Source organism: Colias philodice, chromosome 25, assembly GCF_061535455.1.
Source record: "Colias philodice isolate Cphi_HAF_F1 chromosome 25, ilColPhil1 Martin Lab GWU primary, whole genome shotgun sequence".
NCBI classification, from domain to species: domain Eukaryota; kingdom Metazoa; phylum Arthropoda; class Insecta; order Lepidoptera; family Pieridae; genus Colias; species Colias philodice.
In genome coordinates, this window is record NC_143110.1 from 1,813,711 (window position 1) to 1,831,303 (window position 17,593).

General features: G+C 33.2%; 1 protein-coding gene across 1 annotated transcript in view; it reads left to right on the forward strand.

The window, feature by feature from the left end:
• LOC149477198 (orexin/Hypocretin receptor type 1-like) overlaps window positions 1–17,593 on the forward strand; it is an 88,123-nt gene that overhangs the window by 68,266 nt on the left and 2,264 nt on the right. The window contains exons 6-7 of the mRNA XM_089710597.1: window positions 13,827–13,926; window positions 15,924–16,036. Coding sequence (XP_089566723.1) covers window positions 13,827–13,926; window positions 15,924–16,036 — 213 coding nt within the window. The remainder of the gene's footprint in view (window positions 1–13,826; window positions 13,927–15,923; window positions 16,037–17,593) is intronic.

A 17,593-nucleotide genomic window follows, 5' to 3' on the forward strand; every position in this document is an offset into this window, starting at 1 on the left:
GGGAAAATCCCCGGAAAATGTCTGGAAAATCCCCGGAAAATGCCAGAGAAATGTCCGGAAACTGTCTGGAAAACATCCGGAAAATCCCCGGGAAATGCTCGGAAAATCCCCGGAAAATGTCTGGAAAATCCCCGGAAAATGCCAGGGAAATGTCCGGAAAATTTCTGGAAAACATCCGGAAAATCCCCGGGAAATGCTCGGAAAATCCCCGGAAAATGTCTGGAAAATCCCCGGAAAATGCCAGGGAAATGTCCGGAAAATTTCTGGAAAACATCCAGAAAATCCCCGGGAAATGCTCGGAAAATCCCGTGGGATTTCCGGGATAAAACCTATCCTATGTGTTAATCCAAGTTACCCTCTATATGTGTGCTAAATTTCATTGTAATCGGTTCAGTAGTTTTTACGTGAAAGAGTAACAAACATCCATACATCCATACATCCATACATCCATACATCCTTACAAACATTCGCCTTTATAATAGTATTAAGATTAAGATTAAGATAAGAAAGATTATATTTTTAACCCCCGACGCAAAAAGACGGGTGTTATGTGTTTGACTGCTATGTATTTCTGTGTGTGTGTGTGTGTCTGTCTATGGCACCGTAGCTGGCTAACAGGTAAACCGAATTAGATGCGGCTTTTTTTTGTTAGGCAGCATATTTTCCGACGCTGGTTCTTAGATAAATTGTATCGAAATCGGTTCATCCACTTATTATACCTACATAGGGGTAAAAGTGGGAATGAAAAAAATGATATAATAATTTATTTTTAAAGATCGTTGGGAAGTTTATGAAATTATTTATTCCTTTTTCTATACACTTTTCTTCGTCTAAACGGTTAAGTTACGTGCTCCCTCTCTCTCTCTTCAGCCTTTAGTTACGTGCGTGAGACAGGAAACATCTAATTTGGATTTGTTGCTGGATTTGATAAAAATTGAGTATCGATTAAGCTGATCAGTGGCTACACCATACATTATTAAAAACATCCATTTAAGAAAGGAAGGAAATAGAATTTGCTCCTCTCCCCCCCTGGTTCCTAAAAAATAATATGACATAATTTAAAAGAAATTTTACGTAGAATTAGTTAGGCATTTCTTTTTTGATTTTCGATATTATATACTAATCATAATTTTTAATTACAATATTATGTAGTAACTATTTGGTATAGGTTAGGCATTTCATTTCTTGATTTTCTTTAATAAGTTGGTACGTAAGTTTTTTAGCTCAGTTTAGTAAGAAATTTTAATAACAATTCTTTTAATTATTTATAGTAGTACGTATTTACTCAATAATTGTATGTTAAGTAGTAATTCAGCATGGGCGTAGCCACGGTGGGGCTGGGTGGGGCGCTTACCCTGGCTTTGATCTGGTAGGTACCAATTGTGAAGGGGAGTGGGCGTGGGCGTTGGCGTGGGCCTGGGAGTGGGCGTGGGAGTGGAAGCATGAAAATAAAAACAATTATTGTTGCCCCACCCTGAGCCCATGGTCATAGGTCCCATAGTCACTATTCCACGCGGACGAAGTCGCGGGCACAGCTAGTAGACAAATATAATCAGAAAGCTTTGAACTCCTAAGCTCAACCATAAAAGATAGACATTAATTATGATGTCGGGAGATATTTTTTATATAATATGGAGAACATTTCTTTCATACTAATAATTGTACCAAGTTTCGTTTAAATCCGTCGAGTAGTTTTTGTTTCTATAACGGTTATACAGACAGACAGACGGACAAAAATTTTTGGCGTCAGTGTCGATCCCTAATCACCTCGTGATAGTTATTTAGGAGATATATTTAATGTACAGAATTGACCTCTACAGATTTAATATAAGTATTATTCATATAATTAGATGCCAATTTCCATGTAACGTTAAATTCGACTATACAATAACTAACAGACAACGCAGGTTACTCTCGTTTCCGTAAGTTGAGGTGGCTATTCGGTCCTCATAACTTCACTTTTTGTGAACGAAACGACAGCGCGGTTTAATTCGATGCCAACACCATCAAAAAAAGGAAATATTTTTAATTGTGAAAAAATATTATGATTTACACTATAAATACTATTTTAACATTAACACAAAATATAAGACTGTGAGTGTGTAAAAATAAATCCAGCTAGTTTCACATCAAACTTATGTTTTTAATTAGGTATACGACATGAAAATATATTAATTACCAAGCAATAATCATACAGGTAAATACTGAACAAAAGTATTAACAGTCAAAGTAAATTTTTACTTACAACATGTAAATGATGAAGGAATAATAATTATCAACGAACTATAACCTTTTTGTATTATTGTTTATAAATATAAATTCATAAACAATAAATTTATAAAGAATAGAAAAAATTCGACCATTAAAGAATGCTGGTTCGAGTCCCGCCTCGTTATCGAATTTTTAAAACACGAAGATTTTTAAAAATGTAACCAATGAACACAATCAATATTAGATTAACTGTAATGGTGTCTAGTTTGACTTAAAATAATAAACATCTACCCTCACTTTTAAAAATGTAGTATATTCACACGAATTATAAGCGCACCTTATAGGGAAGGGAAGATATGGGTTAAAGAGTTAAATAAATAAATAACATAATTATATTTAAATTATTAATTTTTAACATTGTGTTCAGTAGTGTTAACATGTAAATTGATTTGATTTTTACGAAATCTCATAGATGGCGCTGTTTCAAATTTGTATACTAATAAATTCATTAAACTGATTCTCTGCCCAAATTACGTAAATGACATAGTTTTTATTGTGTAAAGCTAGATAATATAGCATGGCTTACCCGAAACCAACATTTAAACATGAGTCTTTAGATTGTACGCTGTCGTAATACACGGAATACGTAAGAAAAAAAAAGGTTCACAGCTCCTCCCCCGGAGGTGATAGCATGATAATATGTTTAAAAAAGCCTCACCCGGCCTGTTAGTAATATTCATGCAAAATTTGAAGTCAATCTATGCAGTACTTTTCGAGATTAGCCTGGACAAACATACAGACAAACAGACAAACAGACAAACAGACAAACAGACAAAAATTCTAAAAACTATGTTTTTGGCTTCTATATCGATTATAGATCATGGATTATGTATTCTTTTAAAAAAATATTCAATGTACAGTTTTGACTTTCCTACGATTTTATTATATGTATAGATAAATAGCATAGCTACATAAACTTCAAGGTTAAAATAAACCACATAATAATACCAAATTTCAAACGATGTTTCGCCTGAATGAGCATATAACAATATCATATTCGTACAAGAACAATATAGATCTTGAATAAATTATCTTTACTAGGATGAAGGTGAACTGTTCAATTGTTTGTTTGATCTAGCTAATATCAAAAACTAGTAGTTCGATTTGAAATAAGTATTAATTGATGTATTGGATAGCCCATTTATCAAGGTATGCTATATAACATCACCTTACCAATAGGAATAGAGGTATGAGAAATGTTTCAAAAACGCAAAAAATAACCTTTATGAAAATTTTGTAAAATAAACAGAAAATGCAGAAGAAATCCTATAATATTTATATATAACATCACGATATTACGAGCAATGAAAATTGTTACAAAAAATTAAATAATATAAGTAGTAACTAAAACACGCTTATGAAATTATTGTATTGTCACTGATCCTTGTGTTGATAGATGTAAATAATTTGTATTAAATCTGTTCGTTTAAACCATAGAGCATTAAACTAACGTTTAAACTTTAAAGTCAAAGTCCTCTATATTATAGGAGATATAATTAAATTGACTGACCGGTTGGCTTGGTTGGTACTTGGTAGTGGCCCTGCCTTCCAAGCCAGAGAACGTAGGTTCGATTCCCGAGGGGGGCAAATATTTGTATAATGAACATAGATGTTTGCTCTGTGTCTGGGTGTTAATTATCTGTATAAGTATTTATTTAAAATTATATATTATGTATGTTTATCAGCCATCTGGTTTCCATAACACAAGCGAAAGCTTAGCATGGGATCAGGTCGTGCCGTGTGTGAATTTCGTCCTGAAATATTTATTTATTTACTCGTATATTATGTGTTAAAATTTCAAATAACTAGCCTATAACCTATTTTTATGAACATTTACAAATTATCCCAGGTGTAATCTATCAGATTATGACGTATATTGATCGGGAATCATGTTATAATGTTTATTTTCGGCTATTTCCGAATATTTTCCAACAATATCTATTATGAAGTGGCCATTAACGTTTTATTGCTTAATCGAATTAGTTTAACGGCATAATATTATGTTGCTTCTATAATAATTTTCTACTAATAATATGAAGGAATCTTAACTAATATTATTTGGGAAATTGTTTTTTTGTTTTTTACGATTACATCAAATAGACCTCTAATATTAACAGGTGTAGCCTTAAGCAGTAATGGGCAGCGTAACAAATGCTCATCGATATTTGCCCAACAAATGCTCGTCGATATTTGCCGCCATTACGGCGATAATGCATAAACATCTACAATGACGGCCGATCATAGACATTTAGGCCTGTACACTATGATAGTGTGTAGTGACGATAATCGTGATTGCCTCTACTCGCCCATCGCTGCCCATTGTGAAGAGGGCTCGTAACCCTGTCCTATAACGCGAATCATGTAAAAAGAACGCTGGATGAAAGTGATGGGGTATGTTTTGGCATGTATCGAGTTTAGCATGAAAGTTATTTGCTGCTTATTTTATTTTTGAAGTATGCTCTCGAGTCGTGGCTTCGCAACTACATATTTGTTATTCTTATACCACCTCATAATACCAAATAGACCAATAAATCGCCAATGCGCAGCTTAACCGTCAGCGTTCTTTTTACATGACGCGACCTATACTAATATTATAAACGCGAAAGTTTCAGAGGATGGATATGTGTAATTCGTACATAATATTATTTTGTATGTATGTTTGTTACTCTTTCACGCAAATACTACAGAACCGATTACAATGAAATTTAGCACACATATTACATATATGTAACTTGGATTAACACATAGGATAGGTTTTATCCCGGAATTCCCACGTGATCGGAAACAATGCGGGTTTTTCTCTGAAAACGTGGGCGAAGCCGCGAGTGGAAAGCTAGTATTACATAATATAATATGCTAAACGTAAGCGAAATGACGTTGTAAACTAGTTTGAATAAATGAAAATCCTTAATTACACAACAAGGGACATAAACAACCAAAACATGTAACAAAAAGTAATGTGAAATAAATCTTATATATAAAAATGAATCGCAAAATGTGTTGGTAAGCGCATAACTCGAGAACGGCTGGACCGATTTCGATAATTCTTTTTTTATTATATTCCTGGAAGTACGAGGATGGTTCTTATGTAGAGAAAACGTAAACATGTACCACGGGCGAAGCCGGGGCGGACCGCTAGTTGTATATAATTTCATTTCATTTTAACTATGGGTTTACATGGATAATAGCCAATGGCACCTAATAGTATGACAATCAATAGTGAAACAAGGTACCTTTTCGTATTGGAGAACTAAGAATGTTCTAGAATAATCGGCCTTACTCTATGTAGAGTATTTATTATGTAATCTTGACAAAAAAAATCTTATATATAAAATTCTCGTGTCACAATGTTAGTCTGCATACTCCTCCGAAACGGGTGGACCGATTCTCATGAAATTTTCTGTGCATATCGGGTAAGTCTGAGAATCGGCCAACATCTATTTTTCATATGTACCACGTGCGAAGCCGGGGCGGACCGCTAGTCTTGATATATTATTTGATATTAGAGTTGTGTTGTTTCTTGTTTTCCAATTGTTTATATTTACTGAAGGGTATCATGATAAATTATTTATCGATGCTCAAAATATGGTATTTAATAAGTCACATTTTGAAAAATACCCATAACATTAATTCATGGTACCAGCTCTTAATTTCTTAAAAATAAGAACAATCAAAAAGTCAAAATTAAAACCAGGTTTTAGTATATAATTTATCAGGTTTTAGACATAGCGGGCGAAGTCGCGAAAAGCTAGTAAATGTACCTATAATATAGATGGCATTCCATGGGATTCGGGAATATCTGATTATTAAAATTTCCCCCGAGTCTTTCGCAACTCGTTATCGAGGGTGATGAATGTATGGGATTATTTATATCATACTAGCGGTCCGCCCCGGCTTCGCCCGTGGTACATGTTTACTTTTTCTCTACATAAGAACCATCCTCGTACTTCAAGGAATATAATAAAAAAAGAATTATCGAAATCGGTTCAGCCGTTCTCGAGTTATGCGCTTACCAACACATTTTGCGATTCATTTTTATATATAAAGAGAAGATATGTAATAAAGTACGTAAAACTTTACGTTAGTTGTACGATTTTGATGCTTATCTGTAAATAAATGTTTCTTTCTTTCTTTCTTATCCACACAATATGAGGAAATGTTTTTTGAGAAAAAATATATGTATCATGCAATAAGGACGATAAAAATTGGTTTTGGTTGTTTGAGCTTTTGTAGTTTTGCAAAATACTTTTTGAGAGATTTTAACCGTTAAGTTATTATATAACTCATCATAATATTTTCTTAATTATATGCTTATGTTTGTGTGTTTGCCATCCATAATAAATAAATAATATAAATAAAAAAAGATTCACTCGTTTATCGTTTGAAGCGATACTATTGGTTATTTACAAACAAATTTCTCGACATATCTTCGCTCATTATTGGTGGAAAAGCAACCTTATACCCAAAAGTAATAAAGTTATTCAAGATGAATAAATTTATATTTATAAATCATTGAAAAGTATTTACACAAATAGGAAATCTCAAAAATTTACGAGCACAAAATACTTTCGTACTCAAGAATTTTACACAGTTAAACATTTTCAATACTACTTATTTTTTCCTTTTTTACACGTTTTTAACCTCAATATCTTTTTACACGGTTTTATTAATTTAAACAAAGGAATGGTTTGATCTCTGAATGAATTCCGAACTAATCGTAAAATGGGCATTCCAATTTAGCTTTTATGTTTTGAAATTGGAGTTTTTTTATTGTTTTTTATTTGTTTATTAATAATAAAATAGAACAGTATTTATATTTAATAAAATTTCGAGGAAAGTTATTGAAATTCGCTTGGAAAATCAGAAATCTCAAAATACTTGACCTATAAAGGAAAGATATTATTCATGAATGGACCATTTATTTTTTATCGCGGTTTTTTCTTGTGTTTGGTTTAACGATTATTATACATAGAAATTAAAGCTTTTTATCGCGCTTTAAAACGCGAATTATTCATTATTATTGCGTCTTGTCTCTACGTTTCAAAAAATTTCTCTTTGAATCGTTGGGCTAAAGTTGGCTGTAATAAATAAATAGCGTTTAAAATGAGTTAAAAAGTTCTTATTTTCTGTGCATACTGGTTACCAGACATACCTAATCAAAACCCTGTTAGTTGCTATTTTACTTCCCTACGTTGATTTACTAATAATAATACTTTTGAAGATAAAAATAAACCCTATCTTGGAAGCAAAAACTTCGAGCGTTGAATGATCACGGCGGGATAACTTGTGTCACGCTAATGTGACGTGACGATACACGTGACACCGTGTTAGAGTGACAACAGGATATTTTAAGGGTATCCAATTTTTGTATTAAATTGTGCTATCCTTACTTCCTGATTTATTATAAACTAGCGGTCCGCCCCGGCTTCGCCCGTGGTACATGTTTACGTTTACTCTACATAAGAACCATCCTCGTACTTCAAGGAATATAATAAAAAAGAATTATCGAAATCGGTTCAGCCGTTCTCGAGTTATGCGCTTACCAACACATTTTGCGATTCATTTTTATATATAAGAAGATGTGAAAGTTTGGGAGGATGTATGTAACTATGTTTGTTGTTCTTTCAGGGGAAATCCACTAAACTGATTTAAATAATACTTGGCAGTAATGTAGCTTATGTACCAGAATAAATCATGAGCTTAGGTATACTCAATTTTCCCGCGGATGAAACTGTGCGGCACAGCTAGTCTACATAATATTATATTTTATTCATTACATACAAAAGCCGTATTGACTTAGTTATGAATCTTATCAATATTCCCATAAAGAAGTTCTTATGTAGAACACACACAATTTCAAATAACTTCGAAAACCCCAAGGCACTTTATGTGTTTAAATTACTTTGAGATATATTATTAAGATATCCTTACTTCCTTAAATCCTTATCTACAATATTATTATAAATTCGACGGAATATTTGTTTGTTTGTTTACCTTTATTTCGCATAGCTACGGAGATGAAGATGATTTTATGATATGATTATTGTGTTTGGAGATAGTAGAGTTACTAGAGAGTGACATAATTTATATTTTCGTTCCTATTAGAAGATTTAGTATGATGCGAATTTCAATAAATTTAATTTATTTTTGAATTAATTAATAATTGAATTAATTAATAATGATGGGCTCTCCACACAATTGCGTTGACCCAACAATTAATGATTGTCGATGTTTGAATAAACATCTACAATGACGGCTGTTCATAGACATTTAGGTTCTCTACATGATTGTCTCTACTCGTCCAATGTTGCCCATTGTGAAGGGCCCATAAGAATATTGATAGATGCCACTATCTACTATCTATACATATAATAAAATCGTAGGAAAGTCAAAACTGTACATTGAATATTTTTTTAAAAGAATACATAATCCATGATCTATAATCGATATAGAAGCCAAAAATATAGTTTTTAGAATTTTTGTCTGTTTGTCTGTTTGTCTGTTTGTCTGTTTGTCTGTTTGTCTGTATGTTTGTCCGAGCTAATCTCGAAAAGTACTGCATAGATTGACTTCAAATTTTGCATGAATATTACTAACAGGTCGTGTGAGGTTTTTTTAAACATATTATCATGCTATCACCTCCGGGGGAGGAGCTGTGAACCTTTACTTTTCTTACGTATTCCGTGTACTACGACAGCGTACAATCTAAAGACTCATGTTTAAATGTTGTTTTTGAGTAAGCCATGCTATTATCTAGCTTTACACTATAAAAACTACGTCATTTACGTAATTTGGGCAGAGAAACTGTTTAATGAATCTTAGTACTATAAAGACAAATTTGATTCAGCGCCATCTATGAGATTTCGTAAAAATCAAATCAATTTACATGTTAACACTACTGAACACAATGTTAAAAATTAATAATTTAAATATAATTATGTTATTTATTTATTTAACTCTTTAACCCATTAAGGTGCGCTTATATAATTCGTGTGAATATACTACATTTTTAAAAGTGAGGGTAGATGTATATTATTTTAAGTCAAACTAGACACCATTACAGTTAATCTAATATTGATTGTGTTCATTGGTTACATTTTTAAAAATCTTCGTGTTTTAATAATTCGATCACGAGGCGGGACTCTAATACAAAAAGGTTAGTTCGTTGATAATTATTATTACTTCATCATTTACATGTTGTTAGTAAAAATATACTTTGACTGTTAATACTTTTGTTCAGTATTTATCTGTATGATTATTGCTTGGTAATTAATATATTTTCATGTCGTATACCTAATTATAAACATAAGTGTGATGTGAAACTAGCTGGATTTATTTTTACACACTCACAGTCTTATATTTTGTGTTAATGTTAAAATAGTATTAATAGTGTAAATCATAATATTTTTTCAAAGTTAAAAATATTTCCTTTTTTCTGATGGTGTCGCCATCGAATTAAACCGCGCTGTCGTTTCGTTCACAAAAAGTCATGTTATTAGGACCGAATATGTAGCCGCCTCAACTTACGGAAACGAGAGTAACCTGCGTTGTCTGTTAGTTATTGTATAGTCGAATTTAACGTTACATGGGAATTGGAATCTAAATATATGTATACCTACTTATATTAAATCTGTAGAGGTCAATTCTGCACATAAAATATATTTCCTAAATAACTATCACGAGGTGATTAGAGATCGACATCGACGTCAAAAATGTTTGTCCGTCTGTCTGTCTGTATAACCGTTATAGAAACAAAAACTACTCGACGGATTTAAACGAAACTTGGTACAATTATTTTTCATATTCGTGAGCAGAGCAGCAACTCCATTTTTAAGCTTTCGTCGCGTGTACGTTCTTAATGCGTGTATCTTAATGGTTAAAGCTACACAGAAATCAAGTATGAAAGAAATGTTCTCCATATTATATAAAAAATATCTCCCGACATCATAAATGTCTATCTTTTATGGTTGAGCTTAGGAGTTCAAAGCTTTCTGATTATATTTGTCTACTAGCTGTCCCCGCGACTTCGTTCGCGTGGAATAGTGACTATGGGACCTATGACCATGGGCTCAGGGTGGGGCAACAATAAAAAATCATTTTTATTTTCATGCTCCCACTCCCGCGCCCACTCGCACTCCCACGCCATATGCCACGTTCAGTCCCAATCCCACGCCCACGCCCACTCCCCTTCACAATTAGTACCTACCAGATCAAAGCCAGGGTAAGCGCCCCACCCAGCCCCACCGTGGCTACGCCCATGCTGAATTACTACTTAACATACAATTATTGAGTAAATACGTACAACCATACTGTACTGTTGTACTACCATAAATAATTAAAAGAATTGTTATTAAAATTTCTTACTAAACTGAGCTAAGAAACTTACGTACCAAATTATTAAAGAAAATCAAGAAATGAAATGCCTAACCTATACCAAATAGTTACTTACTACATATTGTAATTAAAAATTATGATTAGTATATAATATCGAAAATCAAAAAAGAAATGCCTAACTAATTCTACGTAAAATTTCTTTTAAATTATGTCATATTATTTTTTAGGAACCAGGGGGGGGGAGAGGAGCAAATTCTATTTCCTTCCTTTCTTAAACGGATGTTTTTAATAATCTATGGTGTAGCCAGTAGCCACTGATCAGCTTAATCGATACTCAGTTTTTATCAAATCCAGAAACAAATCCAAATTAGATCTTTCCTGTCTCACGCACGTAACTAAAGGCTGAAGAGAGAGAGAGCACGTAACTAAACCGTTTAGACGAAGAAAAGTGTATAGAAAAAGGAATAAATAATTTCATAAACTTCCCGACGATCTTTAAAAATAAATTATAACTTTCATTTTTTTCATTCCCACTTTTACCCCTATGTAGGTATAATAAGTGGATGAACCAATTTTGATACACTTTATCTAAGAACCAGCGTCGGAAAATATTCTGCCTAACAAAAAAAACCGCATCTAATTCGGTTTACCTGTTAGCCAGCTACGGTGCCATAGACAGACACACACACACACACAGAAATACATAGCGGTCAAACACATAACACCAGTCTTTTTGCGTCGGGGGTTAAAAATATAATACGACATAATTTAAAGGACATTTTATGTGGAAAATTTACCTATACACCAGGGTAGATAATTTTTGAAACAAAAAAAAATCGCAGTAGGATGAAACCCATTAGAAAAGGATATGATAAAAATGTAAGGAAAAATAAATTACGGTCAATCGGAGTTCGGGAAGTGGGAGGGGAGGAGCTTTTAAGAGAAAAAAATGGTTTCTCTCGATTTCTCGATAATAATAACACCTGCTAATTTTTTTCTACATATTTTAATTGTACAGACATCACTTTTCCACAATTTTATTATATGTATGATTGAGATTATAACACTCTTAGTCCGTTTTAACTTAATTTTTATTCACCCGCATCAGTGCCACCTAAAAAATCTTTAAATATCGAAATTCGAGCAAAGTTAAGAAAATGAGAAATAAGAGTTCTCAAGGATCGTTAGAGATAAGAGGCTTACTATTGACCGAAAACAACATGAATTGTGTTATGCCGAACCTGAAACCGCTTCACAACGAGAATTGCGGCTCACAGCTGACCGCGAACGGCATGTACTATCCTGTGAGACCGAAACCTTCACTGAGAGGGTATATATAACGTCTCACAGCTGATCGCAAATGGCATATTGTACTATCCCGTGAGACCGAAACCCTCACTGAGAGGGAATTACGTCTCACAGCTGATCACGATCGTCATATTTTATCTCGAGAATTCTGAAACTTTTACTCAATATGAAGACCGTTTGACAAATAATAGGGTGCACCATAATATTATTCGATCTCTCGAAGATGAACATGAGCATAAGCAATGACTAGAGTAGGGACGCGAATATTACCATTATTTGAGACAAGAACGATTAATAAGTTTGTTTAATGAAAGATTAAGAATTGAAACTATTGGTCTCTTTAAACGGACGAATAGCGAGAGGCCCGTCTTACTGCAGACAGATTTCGACATAGTCTTAATGACTTAGAGGTAAACATAGAAGATCAATCTACAAATTCGGTGGTGTGGTCCGACAAAATAATATAAAAGTGGGTTTGCTTATAACCTCACAATTGATTACAGATCATCTTCTGTATAGGCGATATTAACGTAGTATGTTCTTTTTGTAATGCTTTAAAGTGGAGTAAGGAGTCGGCTTTCGTTTGAAGATACGCCGGAACCTTTGAAATCACTACTTTTAAGTTTTAGAGGAACATGTGCAATCTAAACAGTTCTTAGACAATATTAGCTCTTATAGTATTGCGTTTTAAATGATCCTTTGGTGCTCAACAATTATCAGATGCTCCTTTCATTCTTACTTTTAAGATACAAGGTCAAGTTTATCATTTGATAGGATCCCTTTTGCCTGAAGGCCAACCTAAGTTTCTTTAAATATATTTTGTATTCGACTACGACGAATAATCGAATACAAGAAATCAATATTTCTCGAATTTAAAACTGAACTCATTTCACAATTTTAGAACATGTTAATTCATCAGGTTAATCCGTATATATGCGTTTTAAATCGACATTAGAAGCTTTTCCTCGAGATGGTGATATTAATATAAAATTGGTATAAATGCCGATAGACGGAAGTCTATCAGCACTCAGGAATTCCCTGAGCGTGTTATAACGCCCAGGCCACAGTATTACAATTTTTCCTACAGTAGGGCGACGAATGTATTTTCGCATAGCAACGGAGGGGAACTCGTGGGGGGTAAAGAGACGCGGGCCACGTACCACAAACATGTTTAGTTTGTGGTACCGAGCGCGAAAGAAAGTCATCGTGTTTTTAGTAAAGTTACTATGTAAACTAACGTAATTTATTACTTAGGTACATATTCTATAATGGTGCTCTCAAACTGTTAATCTACATTTAATTTAGATTATTATTTTAATTACTAAGAAATGTAGAATTTAACCCATTGACCACCGTAAGCCCCGATCGGGCCACGACACAATAGATTATCTATTGTGTCTGTGATTCCGAGGACTGATGGATTAAATCACATTCATTCATGTTTTCCTCAGATATTCGATGTCTATGATTTTCGATGATTTTAAGATTTTCTTATCAGAGTATTCAATTTTAATGTAGTTAAATTTTATAAGAGACAATTAAGAACATTCAAAAATAAAGTGTCACGTATTTTTTTTAAACGACGAATGACGAAAAACGACCGAATCGCGGACGAAGTCGCGGGCAACAGCTAGTATAAAAATAAGTCTGGTTTTCCTTTCTGACGCTATAACTCCAGAACGCACGAACCGATTTCCACGGTTTTGCATTCGTTGGAAAGGTCTCGGGCTCCGTGAGGTTTATAGCAAAGAAAAGGTGTCTCTGGTGGCGAAACGGAGTTCGCCGGGTTTGCTAGTTTTATACAAAGTCGCTTACCTTACGGCTAGTAGCTTTTCGCATAACGTGAATAAAATACAAACGTTATATTCAAATGTTTACGTATAGATAAATAGTTTTCTTAATTATATTTTCAGCCCAACTCCGCTCACGAAGGAAAGCTGCCAAGATGTTAGTGGCCGTGGTCGTCATGTTCGCTGTTTGTTACTTCCCTGTGCATCTGCTGTCAGCACTCAGGTAAATAATCATTTTTCTAATACTTTATAATATTTTTATTTGTATATAATGTGAGCATTATTAGGTATTTGCAGATCTTTAATAATATTTAGGAAGTGTATTTATTTTATTCTATTTCTTTTTCTCCCGCGACTTCGCCCGCTGTGTCTAAAACCTAATCTATACTAATTTTATAAACCTGAAGAGTTTGTTTAAACACGCTTATCTCTTTAATCCGGTCCGATTTGAAAAATTATTTCGATGTTAGATAGCCCATTTATCGAGGAAGACTATAGCCTATATACACATAATTAAATTTGTTGATATTTCCTGATCCTTAGAAAATTAAGAGATAATTAATAAAACCTTAAGACCACAAAGTTATAATATCAATATAATTAAGAGCTTCAAGCTTAGTAGAAGTTATACAAAACTTGACATCTCTGGATAATCAACTAATATCTATCTTCAGAGTGTCGAAACTTTGTGCTAACATACCAAAATTAAAGGTCAAAGATCACAGGCGGTGATGCGTCAAAGCCTCAATTTATATGCATTATATTTGTCAATAATAGATTATTGTAAGAACGTTGAACTTATAAGATAAGAGAGGAAAATGGGTTGTTTGTTGCCATGCTGTTTTTTATGATCAAAGGTACAAACATTTTGAAGAGAACAGTCTTTACGTACACAATAAAAAGAGTCTTGACAGACAGATAGACGGACAACAAAGTGATCCTATAAGCTTCGGAACCCTTTTTTTAAGTGAGGAAATAAAAACATGCTATAATAAGATAATAACATAAACTTATGATATTGGAATCGATGCTTGAGTTACATCTGTCTATTTAAAGTGAATCAAAATCGAATGTAAAGGTCGGTTACATACAAACATACAGGTGAAGCTAATACATATTGAAAAAGGTCTCCGCTCTTTAATTATCTGGTACATCAAGTCTAGATTATAAAGGTCTAGTAAATTCAGCAAAAACTAATGGGCCTTCTACACAATGGGGAGCGTTGGCCCAATAAATGATTGTCGATGTTTGCCACCATTACGGAGATTATGAATAAACATCTACAATTACGGCCGAGACCATTATTACATTTAGGGCCTCTACACTATCGTGATTGCCTCTACTCGCCCAACGCTGCCCATTGTGAATATCCATAGTATCCAGTTATGGCTATCGGGCGTCACCCAACTATGAATGATGTCATGACAAATATTGGTACAGTAATTTATACAAAGTTTAACGTGAACTGTCTTGTGTATCGATCATTTTGTAATTGTGTGTGTTTGTTTGTTATTTTGGGTTATTTGAAGGGTTTTCAATGTCTTTTAGAAGGGAGATGTTGTGAAGGTTTTTCGATAGATTCTAACGCTTTTATGTAAAACTAACTGTGCCCTCCGGTTTTACCCACATTGCTCTGCTCCTATTAGTCGTAGCGTGATGATATATACTTATCATAGCTTTTCTTTTTTAATGGGCTTTCGAATACTGAAATAATATTTCAAATCGGACCAGTAGTTGATAAGATTAGCGCATTTTAATAATCAAACTTATTAACTGTTGTTCAACTTTATATAATATGTATTAGTAATTAGGTAGAAAAGAAAATTCTGACTTCCAGAGTTTTGTACCAAACCTTATATTAGAGACTAGAAAGTTTTGCTTCTTGTTGTTTGTTTGCAATGAATAATTTCTAAGACTAAGTAACCGGCTTTGTCTTCTTCTAAATTACTTCTTCAGAAGAAACTACATTATTCTGGAAGTACCTGTTAGAAATTAATAGTTCGAAAAAACGTATTTAATATAATATAGGATAATTATTTTTGTTTATCGAGAAGGGCTATAGGTTATATAAGATCACACTACGACCGTTAGCTATAATGCTATTTTTTCAATTTAAAAAAATATATATTTTCGTAAGATATTTTTACAATTAATAAATAGATTAGTAATTACATATTATAGAGATAAACGATATTAATAATTATTTTTTTATAATTACAGATACATTCTTGACATGAAACAAAATGAAGTTCTGACATGCCTCGCTCTACTCTCCCACGTGATGTGCTACGCGAATTCTGCTATCAACCCGCTTATATATAATTTTATGAGTGGTAAGTTTTATTGTTACATGTTTTTTTTTTAATAATGATTACCAATTTTGTTCACCATATTCTACATAAGGTGAAGTCCCGTGTCCCCAAGTGGGGTAAGGGGTAGATGCATTATGCATACATCTGTTTCACTGATCGATATTCTTTAGAGACAAGTAGGTGATCAGCATTATGTGTCTGCCAGACTGATAATTTTTTTCTTCATCTCCACCGGGAATCGAACCTTCGCCTCGGCTCACACGTCAACACCAAGGAGGCGGTCATACTACTTACTTTTATTCATTCAAAATACTATAAGTAACACTATGAATGCATCTTTAAAACAAAAATAAAAAACACAACAACAGACAATAAAACATATATTATCAATTCATATTATTTACATCAGTAAATATTATACTGATAATGCTATGTATTAAAACATTAGTTATAGGACTCAAATGTTGGTATAATTACATTATTTTAAATACATATTTTATGTGTACTAACTTAATAATTCTAAAGCACAAGTTATTTCATAAATTGTATAGGTTCACACTTCAAGTAACGAATAAGTTAGGTACCTTATTTTAATAGGCATAACTTGGATACAAGATCTCAAGTTGGAAAGGGTTCAATGTATTACAATATACAGTACACAATACATAATATTATGAATATTATGTAGATCGTTATAATTTTTGAAGCTTAAACGAAATATACATACATATATAAACTTACCAGCTGTGCCCCGCGGTTTTACCCGTAGTGCTCCGCTCCAGTTCATCTTAACTTGATAAATGGGCTATCTAACACCGAAATAATATTTTAAATCGGACCTGTAGTTCCTGAGATTAGCGCGTTCAAACAAACAAAAAATCTCTTCAGCTTAAAATATTAGTCTAGATTTGCTCGGTCCGTTGTCTAAAACTTAACAAACTAATATTATATACTAAAACATTTAAGCTATCTCTTGGTGAAAACTGAATAAAAATCGATACAGTAGACTTTGATTTTATCGCGAACAGACATACAGACAGACGTATAATTAATATTATGAAGATCACTTAAATGTTATTCTTTCTTTTTTAACTTGGGTCGATTACAGTAGAGGATTTGAAAATCTTATATACAAAATTCTCGTGTCACAATGTTAGTCTGCATACTCCTCCGAAACGGGTGGACCGATTCTCATGAAATTTTCTGTGCATATCGGGTAAGTCTGAGAATCGGCCAACATCTATTTTTCATATGTACCACGGGCGAAGCCGGGGCGGACCGCTAGTGTTATAATAAAAAAGAGAAATCTGAACCTACCTTCTTGAATTGAAGAAATATAATTTATTATATTATTTAAATGAATACTCTTTGACATGACGTCTATCGTCTGGAAGAATGATTTCCTCCGGTAACTAGGAATATGACCAAAATTCTCGAAATTTCTTTGGGTACAATAAAAGTAAATACATATAAATAAATAAACTTGGGGGTTTTCGTTTTGGTGTGTGAATTTTGTTTGAGTACTAGAAAAACTGCTTTTATAAAATATCCAGATAAATATTATAGCGAAAGACTGTC